The 22,901-nt window shown below is 42.6% G+C and overlaps 2 protein-coding genes across 2 annotated transcripts in view; both read left to right on the top strand.

Annotated features, from left to right (window-relative positions):
* Positions 1 to 9,433, top strand: part of IQUB (IQ motif and ubiquitin domain containing) — a 39,901-nt gene extending 30,468 nt beyond the window's left edge. Inside the window, exons 10-12 of the mRNA XM_084811828.1 lie at positions 617 to 865; positions 7,604 to 7,789; positions 8,824 to 9,433. Coding sequence (XP_084667954.1) covers positions 617 to 865; positions 7,604 to 7,789; positions 8,824 to 8,991 — 603 coding nt within the window. The 3' untranslated portion in view covers positions 8,992 to 9,433. The remainder of the gene's footprint in view (positions 1 to 616; positions 866 to 7,603; positions 7,790 to 8,823) is intronic.
* Positions 9,434 to 18,285: 8,852 nt separating this feature from the next.
* Positions 18,286 to 22,901, top strand: part of LOC146340048 (V-type proton ATPase subunit S1-like) — a 90,570-nt gene continuing 85,954 nt past the window's right edge. The window contains exon 1 of the mRNA XM_084811905.1: positions 18,286 to 18,338. Within this exon, the coding sequence (XP_084668031.1) occupies positions 18,286 to 18,338 (53 nt within the window). The remainder of the gene's footprint in view (positions 18,339 to 22,901) is intronic.

The raw sequence follows: 22,901 nt of genomic DNA, 5'->3' as shown, positions 1-22,901 counted from the left end.
GCTGTACAGAGTGAGGGAACAGATTGCATTTGACAGACTGCATGCTGTGCTACAGCAGAATTGTTTTGTAGATATATATTTCTTCAATTAGCAAAGGTCACTGTGCATACAGTTATCAACAGTTACTTTGGAACAAATTGAGTGAGGTTTTAATTGAGACTGGGTTTAAGGTTGACACTGAGATAATTGTTACTGTAAGCCAGTACAACTTGATTGTTTCAGTCACATTAGACACTTTAATACAGTTTTGCCTTGTTGCTGCTTATAAAAATTGCACTATAGTTAATACAAATTAATTTTATGGCACTGAAGTGTTACAAATTTATGTTTAAATTTATGTGACTGTCAATGACATCGTTGTTTCATTCACTGCGATTCAGATACCTGAGTGAGCTCTTATGCGCACATGGATCTCTTGAATCGGTGTACTCTCTGCTGATTTCATTGGAGGGAACAGATCTACTAATGCAACTGAACATTCATCCGGGTCAGCTTTGTCCATTAAAAAGAATGGGAAAGCCACTGCTGGTGGGAAAACTTGGAGCAGATCTCTGGCCCAGGCTAATAATATGGAAATAATCTTATGATACCTTATTCTATCTTGTTTTCCTTGCAGGTTCCACCTGATCCAATGAGGCTTTATCACAACATCTTCTTTTGCCTTGGTTGCAAAAAGTACCTACCTTCTACTGATTTTGCCATATCTGCTAGTTCACACACTGTTGGCCGGTGTCGCATGTGCTGCAAGTTGAATAATGAGGCCCGTAAGAGGGAAGCCTTTTTGAAATACAAACGTATGCTCCAAAATCTCCGAGAATCTGAAGTGAATTATAATGATGGTGCTAAGATTGCTTTCATAATACAGGTACGCAGAGAACAGGGAACACTGGTGTTAAAGACAGTTTTAGAAGGCACAAATATTATGGAAAATTATATTGTACCAAGTTTATTAATGATGGAATATGAAAGGTTTTAAATTACGGAAGATTCACCTTTTGTCATATATATAGATATATATCTCCCTGGCTTTTCAATATATTTTCCTAACTGGCAAAAACTAATATATACTTCAGTTTGCAGCTCCATTTCTGACTACATTTGTAATTACTGTTTAGTAAAATAAAGACATTTATATTTTTTTTAATTCCTGAACTATACTTGTTCAGGAATGTGCCCTTTTATACCCCTTTTGCCCTGCTGAGTATTCCCCCTTTGCCCTGCTGAGAACTCCAACAGACAAATCAACACTCAGACAAGAGGCTTCATTTCCAAGGCTTTAATTCCATTTACCCTAATGAGGCATACAGATGCAAATTGCTAGATACTCACAGACTACAAAGGAAGAGCCTTCAAGGGGTTCAAAGGGGAGCTACGAAAGTTGGTCTCCGTTTGGGAAAAAAGATGGCAAACTCTCTTAACTTAAGGGGTGGGAGGGGAAACGTTCTCCCTCTCCCGTGACACCTCTAGGCACAGCTGTTGACGCCGAGCCAATTGGGCAGAGCGTCTAAGCTCAGCCCCAGCAACTTCCCGCTTGTGCCTGAGTCTGCAGCTTGCGTCTAAGAGTTCAGGTTGTCCTTCCCTCGCCTCCCCCTGTTTGCTATCACTCACAGGGATGTGTGAAGGGAGGGCCTCTTCATCCAGCTGTGCCTCTGAAGCCTGGGAAAGTTCCTCCCCCACCTGTAGCAGCTCTTCCTCAAAAACTGAACTGCTCTGACACTCTATATGCTCAGAGGCAACCCTGACATCACTGAACAATACAATTTTATGTGCTGCTAAGTTATCCTTAATACATTTCACATTCTTAAAATAGTAAAGCAAGTTTAGGTTTAATGAGTATTACAATTTTCCCCAAAATGTCTAGGTGCTTTTCCTCCAGACACAAACATCCCCCCACCCCCAAATTTCTCATGGCTCAAATTTCCACAAAAGTTGCATCTCTGTCTTCTCTTCAGATTGGCTTGAGGCCTGGATTTGGTGGCAGGCCTTTTATGTGGAAGCACAGGTAAACTTATATAACTGCTACTGCAGTTGCACAAGCAGTAGCAGCACTTTTGGTGTCAACTGTGTATAAAAAGCTAAGAACTACAAATACCCCACCAGCTGGGATTTCTTTATTCTGGCCAACTCTCCTTGGCTCCAGATAGATAGATAGATAGATAGACAGACAGACAGACAGACAGACAGACAGACAGACAGACATGGGTGTCCCATTGAAATCAATAGTAAATGAAAGCAAATGGGAGTTTGAGAAATGAAGTAATTCCAAATAAGTAAACAAATGTAATTCTTAAAAAGGAATAACAAATCAAATGGATTTTTAAACTAATGAAAATAAATGGGATAACGAAATGATTGTTTTTCTTGCACACCCCTATTCAGTTGCAGTTTATAATACTATTGAAGAGTTCAGTCTTATTTCATTATCACACACCGTGGGCACTATCCAACTACATCGTTCCATTAGTGCAGATGATGTTGCACTAGTGGAAACTAAGTTCTGAGCTATACCCAAGAGAAGAATCTCACTAAAGTTACCTTTGTGCAAGCACAGTTGTACAAGCAGTTGTGCTTGCGCAACCCCTTGTGAAACCAGTTCTGCACAACTCTTGTGCAACCTGTTGTGCAACCAGTTGCACATTCCACTTGTGTAACTTGTTATGCAACCGGTTGTGCATTCTGCTTGTGCAACCCGTTGTGCAACTGCTTGCACAACGGGTTGCGCAATTGTAATGGGCAAGCACCTGTGCAACAGAAAGATTCAATGGAACTCTGCTAGCACAATTTGAGTTTGCGGAATGACACCATTGGCTACTGCCAAGTGTTTCATTCTATATGCATAGGATTAGCCATCCTCATTTTTTATTAGATTTCTACCCCACTATTTGCTAGTAAATAATTATATCCTTGAAAATAATAGAATCTCAGGTTTATTTCTCTAATCAGAATCAGTATCTGAAAGATCTATAGCTTCTTATTCTTAACTCTCATCTTGACCTTCATGAACTTCAGAAAACTGAAAGTTTGCATGAATTGAAACAAGCCTCGCAACTCTTCTCACATGGTCTGTTCCTTGATTTTGAGTGTGTTCTTTGAAACATTATTTTTTTCTCCACATTTCCAATGTTTCTATTTCAGGCCTCAAAGGAAAAAAACAGTGGAAAGGGGTGGGTCCAACCCCCCCCCCCAAGGCCGCATCTCTAGGAGCAAACACAGCATTTAACCCTCCAGAAGAGAGTTATTTAATGGTAGAGAGAATCTGTTTTCCTTGCCATTCTTCACCCCTTCCCGTTATAGCATATAACCTCCTGTCCCCAGGCCCTATATGAGGTTTTCACCATCTTTCTGCAGCTTTCTTGCTCTCCTATGCTCTCAGCTACAACTACTTAGCTGTAGGAATGGACAAATCTGTCTGTTCCAATTTCTGTAACATTCACATTTTTTCAGCTCAAGTTTATTCCATCCCAATTCCACATATGCTTGCAATTAAAAAAAAAATTGCATGAAAATTTGTACAGCTTTTGTCTGCATTTTCCCACAATATCCCATTTGTATGCAATTTTCCCTAATGTACACAATTTTGTATGCAGTGCATTTTAACGCGCTCTCCTTGAACTCCAAAAAAAACTTCCTGCAAGAAGAAATCTAGCATGACAGAGAGAGACATTCTAGCTTGCTCCCTGTTGTGATAGTTGTCTAGTTGCAGAAAGCTTTTTACATTGGAGAGTATTAAAAAAATTGTCAAGAATGGGTTAATAGAGTAGGGGCCATGCGGGCCGCTGGGGTAGTCATGTATGCAGCAGCCACCTGATTGATTGTTTGTAGCTGGTTCTCAGACTGCATCTCAAGGTCAGGATTTGCCCGGCTAATTGGGAAATTGATAACAGCCATGCTTGGTGGGAAGATGCAGCCTGTTTGGAGGGTGGAGTGGGGTGTCCCAGGCCTGGGTTTGGATTGAGCGCCTAGAATCTGCCTTGGGTTGCTAGGCCTGGGCAATAAAAGGAGGGCTGGAGAAGGGGCAGGTGTCTCTTCATGGTCCTGATGGTATCAGGGTGTGCTGCTGGTCGATGGCTATCCTGGGAGCCCATACCTTGGTGTGTATAGAACAGACTAGCTAGCTTTCTTGTCTTGCTCTTGGGAGTGTGTGCCTTGGTGTTTGGCATTTTGCGTTTTGTTTAGAGTTTGTACTTTGCTTGTAATTTCCTGTATAACCTACCACCTCTCCCTATTCCTTCCCCTTTGTTTCCTTCCCCTAATAAACTGTTACCCAACTTTCAGTTGGTGTGGTGTGTCCTGAATAACTTCAGTGCTAAATACAGTGCCTGTTGACCTGGAAGGGAGCTAATGGGTTAATTTGGGGAAAACTTGTAGCCAAGTTTGACCTGGTCTACCTTGCAGGATTGTTGGGGTGAAACCAGCAATGCTTCACAAATATGATATCCCATCTGCAGTTTTTCAATGGTACAGTCCATTCTGCCAGCTGAGGATTCTGCCTCCTCATTCTGTTGCATGGGTAGATTTGGCCTCAGTCATTGGCTTTTTTCTGACTTGTACTTGACAAAAGATCTTTGGTTATTGGACAGTATAAAAATATAATAAATAAATAAATAAATACAATATTGCCATTGAACAGGCTATCATTTTAGTTAGGCAAAGTCCCAATGAAGTTATTCTTAAACCATAGACAACCTTAAACCTTAAACAAAGGTCAGGCAACTTAGGAAGAATGTAATATATTTTAGAAGGTTAATAACACCACACACATTCTAGCTTTATTTTTATGTTTCCTAATTTGCTTGCATGGAGTTTCATTTTGTTCATACTGAGTTGTCATTCTATTTAGCTTGGAGAAGATTTTTTAAAATTGACACTGATTTGCTAAAAAATAGGCTGTTATCCTAAACTTTATGAAAAAATTCTCTGTCTTTGATCAGTGCTGTGTGTATATTTGATAGAATTTCCTCTTATTGACTCATCTATTGTTGTTGTTAATTCAATTTATAACCCGCCTATATACAAAATACTCTAGGCGACGTATAAAGTTAAAAACAATTTAACAAGAAACTCAACAATAAAAACAATACAGCATAAAAACAGTATTTAATGATCAACAAAGAAGAACAAGAGTTCTAAAAAGGGAAGGCCTACTGGAATAATAGAGTCTTTAATTCCTGTTTAAAAACATTCAAGGAGGTCAGCAACTGGCAGGTCATTCCACAACTGAGTGGCAGCAAAGGAAAAGGTCCTCTTGCATGTGGTTGCCAGTCTCACAGTAGGCAGCCACTGCACACAGCCCTCCAAGGACCTTAGGTGGCGGACTGGGACATAGGGGAGGAGGCGCTCCCTAAGTTACCTTGAACCTAGATCATGTAAGGCCTTAATATATATGCTGCTGGTGGCAGGACATTTGTATTACTTTTAGTCAGGTCATGGATATTTGCTCCCATAGTCCATACCAGTTATAGACTGGGTTTGTACGACATGATAAACCATCATGGGTGGTTGTTTTGTGAAATAAGCCACAGTGGTTTGTTGTGTCATCCAAATCTGGACCGTTTCCTGCAGAGCAGCTTATTTTTGCCCAACAGGCCACCCTGATAACCAGTGGCTTGTTCTTGGGGTTGTTTAACCCACAATGGGTTGCAGTGTTGTCCAAACCTGGAAGAGCCAACCTGTCATGGGATGAGGTGATTGGGCAGTGAGCTGCTTAGCAACAGTGGAAAAAAAGCCTGCTGCTCTTCCCGGGCAGTCTTGCCCATGCCGTAGTGACAGCCCCTCTACTGATACCCAAACAGCACCTTAGAGGGGCTGTCACTTGTTCAAGAACTAGTAACCAGAGCTGCGAAAAGGGGAGAGTAAATTTCCCTTAAAAGGACTTGTTGGAGACTTGGGAAAGTGTGGAATGGAAGCAGGGCACCCCCAAGTGTCAGTTCAATACGTAAAACCCTGGGGATCACCATACTAAGAGGGGTGACTTAGTTCCCTTTTCCTAACCTGTCAACGGCTATCAAATTATCTTGTCAATTACCTTGTATATTTCACACTGCAGTTTGTTCCCTTTGACAGCCGAAACATACAAGGCAATAGGCAAGGCAAAACCATATATATTTTTGACAGCTGCAAGTGCGCACTTGTGCAACTGCAAAAATCAACAACGACAAAAATAATAAAGACATTTGTGCAAATTCCTGTGGCTGAAATTTTTTTAAATATATATATTCTGGCTCCATTTGCTCACATCCGCCCCCCCACACACACACCCAGTGAACAAAAATAGGGTCACAATTGGAGCAGGGAGGAGGACGACATGACAGGCAGATAAGCCAGGTTCTGACCCAAAGTCCCCTGGGATACATGCCAGAGCTGGCTGGAGGACCAAGGGGGAAGGAGTGGGAGAACAGCCTACAGTAAGCCCAATCATCTATTGAGCTCGGCATGGGTTATTTCACAAATAACCCATACTGTGTAGCTTGTTTGCCAGGGTGGGTTGTCACGCCATACAAACTTACCCATAAGTCCACTGCTAGAACTGCCATGATGCTTCTTATCCATATACATTGTGGCATCAAGCAGTCTTCATAGTCATAGTTAGGTTCTGATTGAACACCATAGTTAACATTGGGCAGAAATTTCTCCCCTTGGTCAGATTGTTGAATGAAACTAAAATCTTTTGCCCTTTCCCTGGCTCATTTGCTTAAGTGATGTGGACATATTTGCTCTTTGTTGTTGTTCAGTCGTTCAGTCGTGTCCGACTCTTCGTGACCCCATGGACCATAGCACGCCAGGCCTTCCTGTACTCAATTGTATTGTACTTTAATGCTCCTGTGTTTGGAGGGGCAGAGGGGTTGGGTGCAATTGCTCAGATCCAAACATTTCAGTGTTTCTCACGCCATTCTCTGACAATTTACATAAGGTTTTCTGGTTGCTGTTTTGGTTTGTTAAGATGCATATTTTAAAATAAGTGTGTGACTGGCTTTGGTAGACATTTCCTGATGGGCTTTAAATTTATACGAGCTTCCAATCTTTTATGGCAGAATATCTACTGTACCATAATCTTGCAATATGTAAGCCACAGTGATGATTTTGATGCATGATTGTTCCATTCCAATTATAAAGTCAGCAGCCTTTGTCGTATGTTTGGAGAACAGAGAGTCCCTTGGTTTTAGAGTGCTGTAACTTTGAATTTAATTGTGTACAATATATATTTGAGGATTTGACTATGTGGATCATTAATTCTTTTTAAACAGCATGGATTTGGTATGGGGCTAGCAGCAATAAAATGTTCTAACAGCAAGCTGATAATCAAACAAGCTGCCAAGAGAGGATGCAGAATTTCCATCTGCAGAAAGTTCCAAAAATAAACTTTTAAAAACTTGCATTTTAGGCATGTGTGTCTTGGAATAATTAAACTGATTGTGTGTTATTACTGCAGATACAGAGATTAGGCTCTTCAGTAGCATTTCAACCTCTAATTAAAAGTTCAGAGTCTATGTGTGGTATACAGTAATATTCATTCAGAGTACAAGCCAAATGTTATATGGATGTGGTGATCTTTTTAAAAAAAGATTTGCTTAATTTTTTTCCCTCAACTTACTTCCAATTGCAGCAGCAAGACCTGCTCTATATGGTTGAAAATTTTTGGGGTTCTCAGTCAGCTCTTAGTGCCTGGGATGATCTCTATGATCTCGTCATGGTCAGGTGGAATAAGTATCAAGAATGGTCTCCCTGGAACACTATTCTCCTTAGAAATGATGAAGCTGAGTCACATCTCAGGCTGAAAAATCTTGAAAAGGTATAGATTTTTTAATGGTTTTTTTCTGTATTAAGTAGATTTTGCCCCACGTGACACCTCTGCTGCCTGTTGAAATGAAAGGCATACTTCCCTACACTTCATAAAACTTAAGTATTGCTTAGTGTTTGGCCTTCTGTTCTGATGAGATTTTGGCTGTGTTTACTGCCAACCTTTGTATAGCTTCATATCATATTGGGGGCAGGTGTATGTGGAATGGGACCGTATTCTTCTTTCTGTGAAGTTGCTTTTCGAAGGTTTTGTGTGAAGCCATTGTTTATTTAAAAGCCTGTCCCCAGTTCAAAGTCCAATGGGAAATCCAGTGTGCACACATGGGGCTGCATTCTGTGTGAGGCCACTGTTTACTTAAAAGCCTATCCCACAATTCAAAGTCTAATGGGAAATCCAGTGTGTGCATGGAGCTGCCAGCAAGCACAAGTTTCTCTGTTCACTCCAGTATATAGGCATCATCTTTGAGGTAATCTTGAAAAAAGATTCACTGTTTTTTTTAAGACACTGTTTTTAAAAAATTCATACAATGCTTTGTATGCAGAAGGTTCCAGGTTCAATCGCTGGCACCTCCAGATAGGGCTAGGAAAGACTCCTGCCTGAAACCCTGGAGCGCCACTGCCAGTCAGTGTCAACAATAGTGGTCTAGATGGACCAAAGGTCTGACTCAATGTAAGGCAGCTTCCTATTATTCTAAATAAGTTCCGTTGTGTCTAATGGGGACATACATCCTGGTAAGTGTTTCTGCAGCCTGAATTAATTATTTCCCAGTATCTTGTAACCACTTTTACATCTGCAGTAGCTGCTTGTGAGTGGTCGTGCAATTCTGTTTCAGTAAATTAACATACAGGACTATCTTGTTTAAAGACACTAGGAGATTATTGTTTTGTCTTCAGTTTGGAAAAAAAGTTATAACCATTGAAGTTCAAGGTTTGAAAGCCTGCAATATAGACATCTGATCAACAGAGAGTGAATTAAGTGTATTATTTTATTTCATTTGATAACTTTGGCTCTTTCCCCCTTTTCAGGCTTATGAGATGGTATTCATTCATAGGATAAAGCACAAGCATATTCTTGCAAGGAACTATTTCTCCCAGTTTCCAGAGCTGGCAGCAGTTCTACATAGAGATGACAAGCGGACTAACGCAGATGATCTTTTAATAACGAAGTCTTTAACACCTGGCCCATCAAAGTAACACTTTCAGGATATACAAGGGTTTTCACTGATGTGTTGCTTGAAGAATTGGTCTGATTTCAAGATAAAGAAACATCCATTTTGTCTATCTTAATTACTTGTGTTTTCTTAATTGTTCATTGGCAAATATGCAACTGTCTTTAGCTAACAAATTGATTTCAAATAGTTATCATTACACTGCGTTTATCATTTTGAAAATGACATATCTGCTGTGTAATTTCTGTGTGTTAAATCCTTTTGTTAATATTCGATTCACTTTGTTATGCAGTGAAAAAAGGATGCATTGTCCTATTTAGCAACTTCTTTTTAAATTAGGATTTCCGTGTATCAGGAATCCAAGCTGCAATGAAAAAATCTAGTTTGTACAAGAGTAGCACTTGCTAGAGTTTGATCATTGTGATTAAGATAAACTTCTTAAAACTCATGAAAAAAAATTCAAAGGTAAAATTATCCTTCTGCTCTTTTCTATAATCACACTGATCTCCACTATATCTCTGTGAATGGCTAGTGCACAACTGAGAGCCATGGTTAATGGCATGCAAAAATATGTTTAGGTATTTTATGAGCCTCTATATTGTACATATATTGGTGCAAATCCAAGAGTAGTTACATCATAATTGTAAGGTGAGTGTAGGCAATATGGTACCCACAGACACCTCCCCCTCCACCTGCAAAGTGCCCTGCTGATTACCTGTGATTATTTTTATTTAATGTTTAAAAATTGGGTGTCCTGGAGCGCTTCATTGTGAAGGTCTGGCATTTTTATTCCTCTGTGCCCCATGTGGACCCAGAGACTTTCTTTAGAAGTAAAGAGGCAGTTGGAGGCCAGTGATTCTTTCTGAAGGGCTCTAGCTGCCTGAAGAAAAAGAGCAGCAGGAGGGGACAGCTAGGAAAAGAGACTATTGCTTTTGCCTGGTAAGGGTGAGGCTTGAGGATGCCAGCAGGGAAACTGGGGGAACATGATGGGTTGTGACCTGATCTAGGGGTAGGAGGAAGCAAAGAGTCTGGGGCTGCGCTGGGGGCAACTCAACAAGGTGAGAGGAGGAAGAGGGAAGACTACAGCTGACGTGGGCTGCAGAGAGCAACATGGGGGGGGGGTGCCTAGGGAGGCCTATGGATGACCCAGTGGAGGGGGGAGGAAAGAAGGAAGGGTGTGTGTGTATGTGTGTGTGTGTGTGTGTGAGAGAGAGAGAGAGAGAGGGAGGGAGGGAGGGAGGGAGGGAGGGAGATTTTGGCAGGGGTGATCCTGAAAGAGAGGGAGAAATGACTGACTGGGGTGAGTGGATCTTCTGTGCTGGGAGATGGGAGGGGAGAGTTGGGAAGGGGTGATCCTGAACAAGAGAGCTAATTTTGTGTTGAGTGGCTTTTTATTTTGGGGTGCAGACACCGGTTCTGCTACATATTCAGGTTCTTCAGCAAGTTACTTGCCTTTTAGCATCACAAGTTTGCCTTTCTGTGAAATGATTTCTGTTGGAGCAGAAAACTGGTTTCAAAGATGTGGGTTTATGTTATAGGGCTCGTTCCCAAACCATTTCAGCAGTTCTTAGAAGCCAGTTGCTTTTCTTAGCCTGAAGTTCACCAGATCAGCTCCATGTTAGTTTATTTTTATATAATTAAAACAAATCTACTCAGTCATTCAAAGCAGTGGTTTACTGTTGGGTAGCTTTTGAAATAACTTGGAAGTGGAGAGTTTCTCCATGATGACGGAAGGAGAAAGAAGGAGAAGCCAATCGTGGCTTACCAACATTTTTCAAGGAGCTGGCTTTGCTCCATGCAGGGCTCCATGAGCAAGTGTATCGCACCAGTAAAAATTGCTTCACAGAACATACTTCTGGGTAGGGTGGGGGTTGGAGTGAACATTATCTGACGGGAAGGGGCTGCTCAACCAATAAGAGAGGCTGTCCCCCAGGCTCTCCCCACCCCTTTCACCTTTGATAAAATCCCAGAAGGTTTCCTCCTGTGTCACTACATAAATCACTCTCCTCCTCCTTTCTCTGTCTCCCCTGCCCCCAGCATTATTTACTCCCTTAAAGAACAATCACTAAAGGAACACAGTGTGCTTCTTGCCCTGAAACTGACGATGCTGGGAACAAGCTCCTTCTCTGTCCCCACTCCCCAGCATTATATACTCCCTTAAAGAACAATCACTAAAGGAACACAAAGTTGTTTCTGCCCTGATCAGCCAATGATGCAATCAATCGAAGCTTCAAAGCTTTGACATTTAAGGCTCCTAAATGCGTTATTTCGATTCATGGGAATCTAGTAACTCTGGCGGAGTGCACATTTCGGGGACAAGCTTTATTGACCGCAATGGGAGTTACTTCTGAGTAGACACACATATGTTTGTGCTGGGAAAGACAGAGGGGAAACGAAGGGATGGGAAACCAGCTCCCTTTCTAACCCAATGCTGTGCAGGATCCAGTGATTGAAGGTGGAATTAGTTACTTCCGAATGGCAGTAAACCTAACAACAGAGAATCGCAGCTTTGGGAAAGCACTTTACAGCCTTTAGGAAATTAGTGCTTTAAAATCTGCTATTTCAATTAGGGGGGATCTCTGTAAATGCTGGTGTGCACATTCAGGGGACAAACCTCATTGACCACGATAGGAGTGACTTCTGAGTTGACACGAATTGGTTTGTGCAGGGATGGGAAATACACAGGAAACGCCCCTTGACTGGGGTCACCGTGAAAGGCACACCCCTGGGCAGGGCTAGTATACCCAAGGTAAATGGGGTTGGGGCATACAGCAATTATACCATGGAGAACCCAACTTAAGGAAAAGAATCGGACTTTAAGCAATCTCAGGAAATCCGGGTTTTCTGTGATAAGCCCCAGGGTGGCTGCTGGATGGCCATGACATCATACAGTCAGGGCCAGAAATATTGGAACAAGGATAACTGTTTTGGCAGTTGATCTGTACACCACTACATTGAATTGAAAGGAAACACATCCAGATGGGAGCGAAGTCAGGACTTTCAGCTGTAATTCAAGGGGTTTGACAAAAGTGGGGCACTACCATTCAGGAAGTACAGCCAGTGGGATACACACACACCCATCGTTGGTGGCTCATAAGTAATGGAACGAATGGCTGACAAGCAGCTGCATGGCCAGGTGTGGCCTGTTTCCTGAGTACTCCATGACCAATCAAGCAGATAAAAGGCTTGGAGGTGGTTCTGAGTGTTACATTTGCATTTGGTAGCTGTTCACTGGAACTCCCAACATGAGGTCCAAAGAGGTGTCCATGTGAGTGAAGGAGGTCATCATTAGGCTGAGGAAACAAAATAAACCCATCAGAGAGATAGCAAAAACAGTGGGAGTGGCCAATACAACAGTTTGGAACATCCCAAAAAAGAAGGAATTAACTGGCAAGCTCAGCAACAGCAAAAAGCCTGGCAGACCACAAAAGACAACTAAAGTGGATGACCGCAAAATTCTGCTCATGGTGAAGAGGAACCCTTTCACAACATCTAGCCAGGTCAAGAATGCTCTTGCAGAGGTAGGCATGTCATTGTCAACATCTACAGTCAAGAGACGGCTTTATGAATGTAAATACAGAAGCTTCACAACAAGGTGCAAACCACTGGTAACGCTCAAGAACTGAAAAGCCAGATTAGCCTTTGCCAGCAAACACCTAAAAAAGCCTGCCCAGTTCTGGGATAAGATTCTTTGGACTGAGGAAACCAAGATTAACTTGTACCAGAATGATGGGAAGAGAAAAGTATGGAGAAGGAAAGGAACAGCTCATGATCCAAAGCATACCACCTCATCTGTCAAACATGGTGGAGGCAGTGTTATGGCATGGGCATGTATGGCTGCCAATGGAACTGGGTCACTGGTGTTTATTGATGACCTGACTGCTGATAAAAGCAGCAGGATGAATTCTGTATAGGGCTATACTTTCTGCTCAATATAGGGCTATACCTTCTGCTCAGATTCAGCTGAATGCTGCCAATCTGATAGGACGCCGCTTCGTATTGCAGATGGATAATGACCCAAAACATACAGCAAAAGCTACCCAAGAGTATCTCAAGGGAAAGAAGTGGGATGTTCTTCAATGGCCAAGTCAGTCACCTGATCTCACCCCAATAGAGCATGCTTTTCACTTACTGAAGACAAGACAGAAAGCAGAAAGACCCACAAACAGGCAGCAGCTGAAAGCAGCTGCAGTAAAGACCTGGCAAAGCATCTCGGAGGAGAAAACTCAGCATTTGGTCATGTCCATGGGTTCCAGACCTCAGGCAGTCATTGACTGCAAAGGATTTTCATCCAGGTATTAAAGGCGATCCTTAAGTTTGATATGATGTTGGCTTGTTCCATTACTTATGAACCACCAACGAGGGGTGTGTGTTTATGCCACTGGCTGTACTGCCTGAATGGTTGTTGTTGTTGTTGTTCAGTCGTTCAGTCGTGTCCGACTCTTCGTGACCCCATGGACCATAGCACGCCAGGCCTTCCTGTCCTGCGCTCTCTCCCGGAGCGTGCTCAAGTTCATATTCATTGCATCCGTGATGCTATCTAGCCATCTCATCCTCTGCCGTCCCCTTCTCCTTTTGCCTTCAGTCTTTCCCAGCATCAGGGTCTTTTCCAGGGAGTTTTCTCTTCGCATTAGGTGGCCAAAATATTTCAGCTTCAGCTTCAGTATCTGTCCTTCCAATGAGCACTCAGGGTTGATTTCCTTTAGGATGGACTGATCTGACCTCCTTGCAGTCCAGGGGACTCGTAAGAGTCTTCTCCAGCACCACAGTTCGAAAGCATCAATTCTTCGGCGCTCAGCCTTCCTTATAGTCCAGCTCTCACAGCCATACATTACTACTGGGAAAACCATAGCTTTGATTAGACGGACCTTTGTCGGCAAGGTGATGTCTCTGCTTCTTACTATGCTGTCTAGGTTTGCCATAGCTTTCCTCCCAAGGAGCAAGCGTCTTTTAATTTCATGGCTACAGTCACCGTCTGCGGTGATCTTGGAGCCCAAGAAAGTAAAATCTGTCACTGCTTCCATTTCTTCCCCTTCTATATGCCAGGAAGTGATGGGGCCAGATGCCATGACCTTAGTTTTTTTAATGTTGAGTTTCAAACCAGCTTTTGCACTCTCCTCTTTCACCCTCAACAAGAGGCTCTTGAGATCCTCTTCGCTTTCTGCCATTAGGGTGGTATTGTCTGCATATCGGAGGTTGTTGATCATTCTCCCGGCAATCTTAATTCCGACCTCTGATTCATCCAACCCGGCATTTCTCATGATGTACTCTGCATATAAGTTAAATAAGCAGGGTGACAATATGCAGCCTTGTCGTACTCCTTTCCCAATTTTGAACCAATCGGTTGTTCCATCTCTGGTTCTTACTGTTGCTTCTTGACCCTCGTACAGGTTTCTCAGGAGACAGGTAAGGTGGTCTGGTACTCCCATCACTTTAAGAATTTGCCACAGTTTGTTGTGATCCACACAATCAAAGGCTTTAGCGTAGTCAATGAAGCAGAAATAGACGTTTTTCTGGAATTCTCTTGCTTTCTCCATGATGCAGCGAATGTTGGCGATTTGATCTCTAGTTCCTCTGCCTCTTCGAAACCCAGCTTGTACTTCCGGTAGTTCTCGGTTCGCATACTGCTGAAGCCTAGCTTGTAGGATTTTGAGCATCACCTTGCTGGCATGTGAAATGAGCGCAATTGTGCGGTAGTTTGAACACTCTTTGGCGTTGCCCTTCTTTGGAATTGGAATGTAAACTGACCTTTTCCAGTCTTGTGGCCACTGTTGAGTGTTCCAGATTTGTTGGCATATTGAATGCAGCACTTTGCCTGAATGGTTAGTGCCCCATTTTTGTCAAAGCCCTTGAATTACAGCTGAAATTCCTGACTTCGCTCCCATCTGGGTGTGTTTCCTTTCAACTTCAATGTGGTGGTGTACAGAGGCTGACTGCCAAAACAGTTATTCTTGTTCCAATATTTCAGGCCCTGACTGTATATCCCTAACGAACTTCATACACAGCCAGCTCAGAGTAAATCGCTCATGCAGGCACCCCCATGATGTTATGACCACACCTCTACTATTAACCAAGTATAAACAGTTAGCTATGGACTACAGCTGGCTAACATACTTGGGGCTGCTGAACCACATACATTCAAAGTGTTCAGTGTGCAGGCTATTAAGATACAAAGCTACAATGACCTAAAATAAGCCTATTACAAAGGGGAAACTTGGCTACTAATATGTAGGTTTCAACTGCCAAGCAGTACTTTTGGATCTAATCAAACCTCAATATTTATCATGTGAGTTGCATTTTAGGACAACTTAAGAAGAACACCCTTTCCAAATCTGAAAGGATCATCCAGCACTACTAATGTCAACATCATCTTCAATTCCATTAATAGGGTTAGGCATTTTAGATTCATTCTGGGAGTACACTTGAGCACAACATGAATTCTTCCAAACATCAGAAGAATTCCATTGACTTTAAATGTTTTTTTCTGATCTCTACTCAGTAGGTGTCATTAACCTTTCTCTTTGTGATAGAACAAGAACTTTTATTATTCTGCTTGTCAGCCCTATATTGTATTTCTACTTCACTGATAATTGGGCAATTCTTGTCTGATGCATTCAGAGAAAATTCTGGCCTTGCAATATGCAAAATAAAAATGTTCATACAAAAGCGCCAAAAGTTTGGCATTATTCTAAAGTGAACTGAACTTACCCACATTTACTATAGACAGCAGTTTCTATGGAAAAAAAAAACTTTGGCAGCTATTTGTCATAGAAGACTGTTAGATATACCACATATATTACCCATTTCGTGTATTGGGGGGGAAATGAGTTCACACCAATGCACGTTGCATAAGATAGTGCAGTGCACAATAGTAATTATCTTTTCTTGAACAGATCCTGAGATAAGGAAGTTTTGCAGAAATTCCTAAGAAATTCATTTGCCATAGTTGGTCTAAATTAAATGTTTATTTAAAAAGTTAAGCCTTACTGAGGGCCACTGGGTATTACAGATAAGTCACTATTTTGAATATCAACAGCCTAATGTTTTGAGACACAACATATATGCAGAATAGAAAAGTGAATGTTATTTCCAAAGCACCCTTCAGAGGATTTGCTGTTTTCCACTGGGAATATTTCCATTTTTGTGGAAATTCCCCCTTTTTCATCTCTTTGTTTAAGCTTAGGACTGGGTCAATCGGCACTGTAACCCACTTACATTCAAATCTACTGTCAATCACAACAGAGAGTTGTCACTGTCAAATCTCAACTGATTTGACAGAGAGGGTGATTTTCAGTTAACTTGGAGGGAAATCGCATATACGTATTTGCAATGTCCCAGGCATGGTCTGAAGGCACATGAGACAGCTACCTTGCTGAAGCTAAGCTGGTCTGGGTCTGGTCAGTGCTTGGCAGGGGAGACCACCTGGGAACCACATGTAGCCACTTGAGTTCCACAACAGGAGAAAGGTGGGATATAAATTAAATGAAATGTCTAAAGAGCTACATTTTCAATAGCAATGTGGATGAAAACAGTTTCCCACACGGCCATCCAACCAGAGAGGTTTGTGTGTATAAGCACGCTTCTCCACATGTAGCTGATTTGGATGTGTATCAGCCCTATTGAATCGGCTGAGTGTGTCTTTTGAGGTGAATAGGGATGTGCATCCACATTTGGGACCACCAATTAGACCTGATGAGTTACCCTCAAGTGAGAGTTGGATGGGGACACTTCAATTCACTGAAAGAGCAGGAGTATTGCCAGTCTGGAATCTCATCAGAACTTGATGGTTGAGTGAGAAAGTGCACTTGGCTGCAAAGCATACAGAGGCATTTCATAGCTGTGTTCTAAGTCTCAAAAGTTGAGCAAAGAACTGGACTCTTAAGGGGAGCACTGCATGAGGGTCAGAGAAAGTGCTAACTGCATGAATTGTTTTACAATCATGTTTTAGCATAAAGTACAGTTTAGCACTTTCTTAATTGGAATTCCCAATCATAGAATCATACAATAGTAGGGTTGGAAGGGGCCTACAAGGCCATCGAGTCCAACCCCCTGCTCAATGCAGGAATCCAAGTCAGAGCATCCCTGACAGATGGCTGTCCAGCCTCGTCTTGAATGCCTCCAGTGTGGGAGAGCCCACTACCTCCCTAGGTAACTGGTTCCACTGTCGTATTGCGCTCCAGACTATCCAGATCACTTTGAATTTTGTTTCTGACTTCCAGGGTATTAGCTATCCTGACCAATTTTGTGTCATCTGCAAATTTGATCAACATTCCCTGCACCTCCTCCTCCAAGTCATTAATAAAAATGTTGAAGAGCACTTGGCCCAGGACTGAGTCCTGTGGTACCCCACTCGTTACCTCTCCCCAGTTTGAGAAGATCCCATTGATAAGCACTCTTTGAGTCCGATTCTATAGCCAGCTGTGGATCCACCTGATCGTTGTTTCATCTAGCCCACTTTGAGCTAGTTTGCTCATCAGGATATCATGGGGCACTTTGTCGAAAACTTTACTGAAGTTGAGGTATATTATGTCCACAGCATTCCCACAGTCCACAAGGGAGGTTACCTGATCAAAAAATGAGATCAGATTAGTCTGGCAGCATTTGTTCTTGACAAATCCATGTTGGCTTCGAGTAATTACTGCATTGTTTTCAAGGTGTTTACAGACTGATTGCTTTATAATCTGCACCAGAATTTTCCCAGGGATTGATGTCAGACTGACTGGTCTGTAATTCCCAGGTTCTTCCTTTTGCCCTTTTTGAAGATAGGAACAACATTGGCCCTCCTCCAATCATCTGGCACTTCACCCATCCTCCATGATTTCTCAAAGATTAGACAGTGGTTCTGAGAGTTCTTCTGCCAGTTCCTTTATAGGGGTGGGCAGATCACTTACCTGGCTTCATTCCGGGGATCCGTGGTGGTGGGGAGGCAATCCATCCCTCCCCCCGGAATATTTCTCGGCTGGCTCTGGTCCACGGTGAGTCCGCGGAGCCACCAGTTGGGGCCGCCCACAGCTGGACCTCCATCTGCTGCTGGGCTGTGGCCACAAATGATGGCTGCCATAGCAACCGCCATTTGCGTCCCTGTGTTGCCGTGATAGGTACATATATATTTACGTAGCCTATCACAGCAAAGAGCAGGGACGCAAATGGCAGCCACTACACCATTTGCGTCCCTGCTCTTTGCCGTGATAGGCTACGTAAATATATCCATAACCTATCATGGCAACGCAGGGACGTAAATGGTTTAGCGGATGCTATTTGCAACCCTGCTCTTTGCAAATACTTACTGCAGCCTATCATGGCTAACGTAGCGAGGGAAATGGCGGCCACAGACCGGGGCCGCCATTTGTACCTGCTGACGGCCGACAAAAGGTAGGTTCTGTCCCGGGGAGGTTTTGCGAGGTGGCGGGGGGGATTGTTCTGTTCCGCCACGGACTCCGGGGAGCCTCACTGGAGTCCGTGGCGGAATTCTCCGCCATCCCTATTCCTTTATTACTCTAGGATGCAGTTCATCTGGCCCTGGAGATTTGAACTCATTCCAAGTAATTAGGTGTTCCTTGACCATATGCCTATCGATCTCAAGCTGCAATCCTGCCCCTTCAGCCTGTACTTCGCCTTTGCCAGGGGGCACATAGATCCTCTTTCGGGAGAAGACTTAGCCAAAGTAGGAATTGAGCGCTTCTGCCCTTTCCTTGTCATCATTTTGCCATCTTTATTTAATAGCACTACCATTTCTTTTTTCTGTCTTTTACTATGGACATATCTGAAGAAAGCCTTTTTGTTGCTTTTAGCATCCCTCACTAACCTCAGCTCATTCTCAGCTTTAGCCTTCCTGACATCATCCCTGCAATTCTGTGCTACCTGCCTGTACTCTTCCTTTGTAGCTTGGCCTTCCTTCCACTTCCTGTATGTGTCCTTTTTTGTTTTCAGGACATCTCTAAGCTTGTTGTGAAGACACATTGGCTTCTTCTGTTGTCTTCCACCTTTTTTTCTTGTTGGAATTGTTTGTAATTGTGCCTTTAGAATTTCCTTTTTTAAAAACTCCCACCCATCTTGGACTCCTTTTCTCATTAGAGTCACTTGCCATGGGACCTTACTTATCATTGTTCTGAGTTTATTAAAATTGGCTTTCCTAAAATCCAGGGTATGCATTTGGGTACACTCAGCTTTTGCTTCCTTTAGAACCAAGAACTCAAGTGTAACATGGTCACTTTCCCCCATAGTTCCTGTAACTGCTACTTTATCCACTAAGTCATCTCTGTTGGTTAGGATCAAGTCAAGGATAGCAAGTCCTCTAGTTCCTTCCTCTACTTTCTGGGAACAAAGGTACCTTTTGAAGTTAAAAGCTGCTACATTGGTTTATACTTTGTTTTTAGATTTCAAATTTTACATTATTAAAAAAGTAATTTTAAAGCAATTATTATTCAAATAGGCACTTAAATTTTTCCATTAAATCTGATTTCTTAATATGCAGGCATATATTTTGTATTGTGCATCTTCTCAAAAACACCTCTTCAGAACCTCTTCAGAAATTCAGTTAGCAAATATCCCTAAATCATCCCTTTTTACAGCAACACCTATTTTATTCAAAGTTAGATGACTAAATTTATCATTATACCACATAAATATCGTGTTGACAGGCTTTCACAGACAAAATAATTTACATCAGGAATGTAAACACTTATACAGCTGGAGGGTATATTTCAATACGCAATAAGGATATCTGTAAAAGAACTTGTCCAAATAATTTCTAACTTCTATATGAATGATCTTTCTTATGCATCCAATTGAACTCTGAAAAGATGCGATCAGGGTTGCTAACTTGTGGAAGACACAACTCTAGTATGGGCCTGGCCCTAGGATCCAAGCCAGTGAAGTCAAGGGGCAGAAGAAAGACCTCTACAGTGGTGAGAAAAAGTTTGTGACCCCCTAATGATAATTATGGAAATTCCATACTTTTACCATGATGGCCTTCATGAATCAAAACCAGTCCTTTTCTAAATATCCAATAGGGTTTATATTAACCAATTCTGTGTCTTGTGAAATAAAATGATGTATAAATTAGGCAAACAATGAGGGTTTAAGAGTCAGGATATGTACAAAAGTAAGTGAACCCCTGGTTGCATCAGTTCAGTTACAGGGAATCATTAGAATCAGGTGTTTAAGTAATTAGGTAGATCTTCAGGGGTGTTTGGGGGGGCCTACCCTATAATTATCAGAAAATTTGCGAGTTTGGTCTTCACCATACGGTTGTGTGGAAATACCACGTCACACAAAAGACACTCAGTGAGAAATGTTATGTTTGGCAAAAAACAAACACTGAGTTCAAACAGAACTTCGTCCCAAGCGTCAAGCATGGTGGTGGGAATGTGATGGTTTGGGCCTATTTGCTGCCTCAGGACCTGGATGGCTTGCCATCATTGACACACCCATGAATTCTGCAGTGTATCAGAAGATTCTCGAGGAGAATGTCAGGCCATGAGCTGAAGTCCAGTCTGGCAGGACTTGTTTTTGACAAATCCATGTTGGCTTCAAGTAATCACGGCATTGTTTTCAAGGTGCTTCCAGATGGATTGCTTTATCATCTGCTCCAGAATTTTCCCAGGGATTGATGTCAGATTGACTGGTCTGTAGTTCCCAGGTTTCTGCTTTTTACCCTTTTTGAAGATAGGGACAACATTAGCCCTCCTCCAGTCATCTGGCACTTCCCCTGTCCTCCATGATTTCTCAAAGAGAATAGACAGTGGTTCTGAGAGTTATTCTGCCAGTTCCTTTGTTACTCTAGGATGCAGTTCATCTGGCCCTGGAGATGTGAACTCATTCAAAGTAATTAGGTGTTCCTTGACCATATGCCTATCGATCTCAAGCTGCAATCCTGCCCCTTCAGCCTGTACTTTGCCTTTGCCAGGGGGGTCATAGACCCTCTTTTGGGAGAAGACTGAGCCAAAGTAGGAATTGAGCACCTCTGCCTTTTCTTTGTCATCTGTTATTGTTTTGCCATCCTTATTTAATAGCTGAACAACCATTTCTTTCCTCTGCCTTTTACTATGCATGTAGCTGAAGAAAGCCTTTTTGTTGTTTTTAGCATCCCTCGCTAACCTCAGCTCGTTCTCAGCTTTAGCCTTCCTGACGCCATCCCTGCAATTCTGTGCTACCTGCCTGTACTCTTCCTCTGTTACTTGGCCTTCTTTCCACTTCCTATATGTGTCCCTTTTTGTTTTCAGGTCATCCCTAAGCTTGTTGTAAAGACACATTGGCTTCTTCTGTTGTCTTCCACCTTTTCTTCTTGTTGGAATTGTTTGTGATTGTGCCTTGAGAATTTCCTTTTTTAAAAGCTCCCACCCATCTTGGACTCCTTTTCTCATTAGCGTTGCTTGCCATGGGACCTTACTGATCATTGTTCTGAGTTTATTAAAATCAGCTTTCCTAAAATCCAGGGTACACGTTTGACTACACTTGGCTTTTGCTTCCCTTAGAACCAAGAACTCAAGTACAACATGGTCGCTTTCCCCCAGAGTTCCTGTAACAGCTACTTTATCCACTAAGTCATCTCTGTTGGTTAGGATCAAGTCAAGGATAGCCGATCCTCTAGTTCCTTCCTCTACTTTCTGTAGGAGGAAGTTATCCGCCACACAAGTCAGGAATTTCCTGGAGGGGCCATGTTTTGCAGAATTGTTCTCCCAACAAATATCAGGGAAATTGAAGTCCCCCATTACTACTACATCATGCTTCCTTAAAACATTGGCTATTTGCTTTTCAAAAGTTTCATCCTCGTCTTCTCCTTGGTTGGGTGGCCGGTAGTAGACTCCGACCATCAGGTTCCTTTTATTCTTTGCTCCATTTATTTTCACCTAGATGCTCTCAGTGGGGCTACCAAGCTCATCCTCCTGTATTTCTGTGCAGAGATATGTATTTTTCACATACAGTGCAACCCCACCTCCCTTTCTGTTCCTCCTGTTCTTTTTGAACAAGTTATATCCTTCAATTGCTCTATTCCAGTCATGAGAGTCATCCCACCAAGTCTCAGTTATACCTATCAAGTCATAATTTCCCTCCTGTATTAAGAGTTCAAGTTCGTTCTGTTTGTTTCCCATACTCTGGGCATTAGTATATAGACATCGAAGACAATGTGCTTCATAGTCTGGCTTTCTTCCTACATGTGTCTGAAGACTATTATTAGGCGCTATCAGAGCTGTTCTCTCCATTGCAGTGCATGCACCTACGTCCATTGTTACCCCCAACATTACATCTCCCTTCCCCGTAGGATTCAGTTTAAAGCCCTCCTGATAAAGTTCTTCATGCTGTGGCCAAACACATTCTTCCCATCCTTTGTGAGGTGCAGCTAGGGATGTACGAAAGTCACTTACCTTTTCGCAGCTTGGCTTCGCAGTGAGGGGGAGGCGCTTCGCTTTTCCCCCCGAAGTTCAGGCAAGGGGGGGGAGGCTTCCCGCTTCGCCCGGGCGAAATTCAGGCCAGGGGGGGAGGCTTCCTGCCTCGCCCGGCTGAAATTCAGGCCGGGGAGAAGCGCCCCGTCTCCCCGGCCGCGAAACAAAAAGTTAAAAAAAAAAAAGACCCCGTGATAGGCTATGTGACGATTTACGTAGCCTATCACGGCTAGATTTCCAAAGTCAGCCATGATAGGCTGCGTAAATCGTCACGTAGCCTATCAAGTGACTTTGGAAAAAAAAAAAGCGCATACGCAAATGGCGGCACCCATGGGGCACCGCCATTTGCGTTCCTTATTTTGACACGTCTAGTCTACATAAAGATAGTCTTTATTTTCGCCGTAGTCTACGTAAATCTTTACGTAGACTAGATGTGCCAAAATAAGGAACGCAAATGGCGGTCCCCCTGGGAGCCGCCATTTGCGTACGTGCTTTTTTTTTTTTCAAAGTCACCCGTGATAGGCTACGTGATGATTTACATAGCCTATCA

Source organism: Heloderma suspectum, chromosome 7 (genome assembly GCF_057233095.1).
Source record: "Heloderma suspectum isolate Gila_16-S chromosome 7, 16-S_ref, whole genome shotgun sequence".
In the NCBI taxonomy this organism is placed as follows: domain Eukaryota; kingdom Metazoa; phylum Chordata; class Lepidosauria; order Squamata; family Helodermatidae; genus Heloderma; species Heloderma suspectum.
The sequence above is the reverse complement of the archived record's forward strand: the minus strand, read 5'-3'. Positions and strand labels throughout refer to the sequence as shown.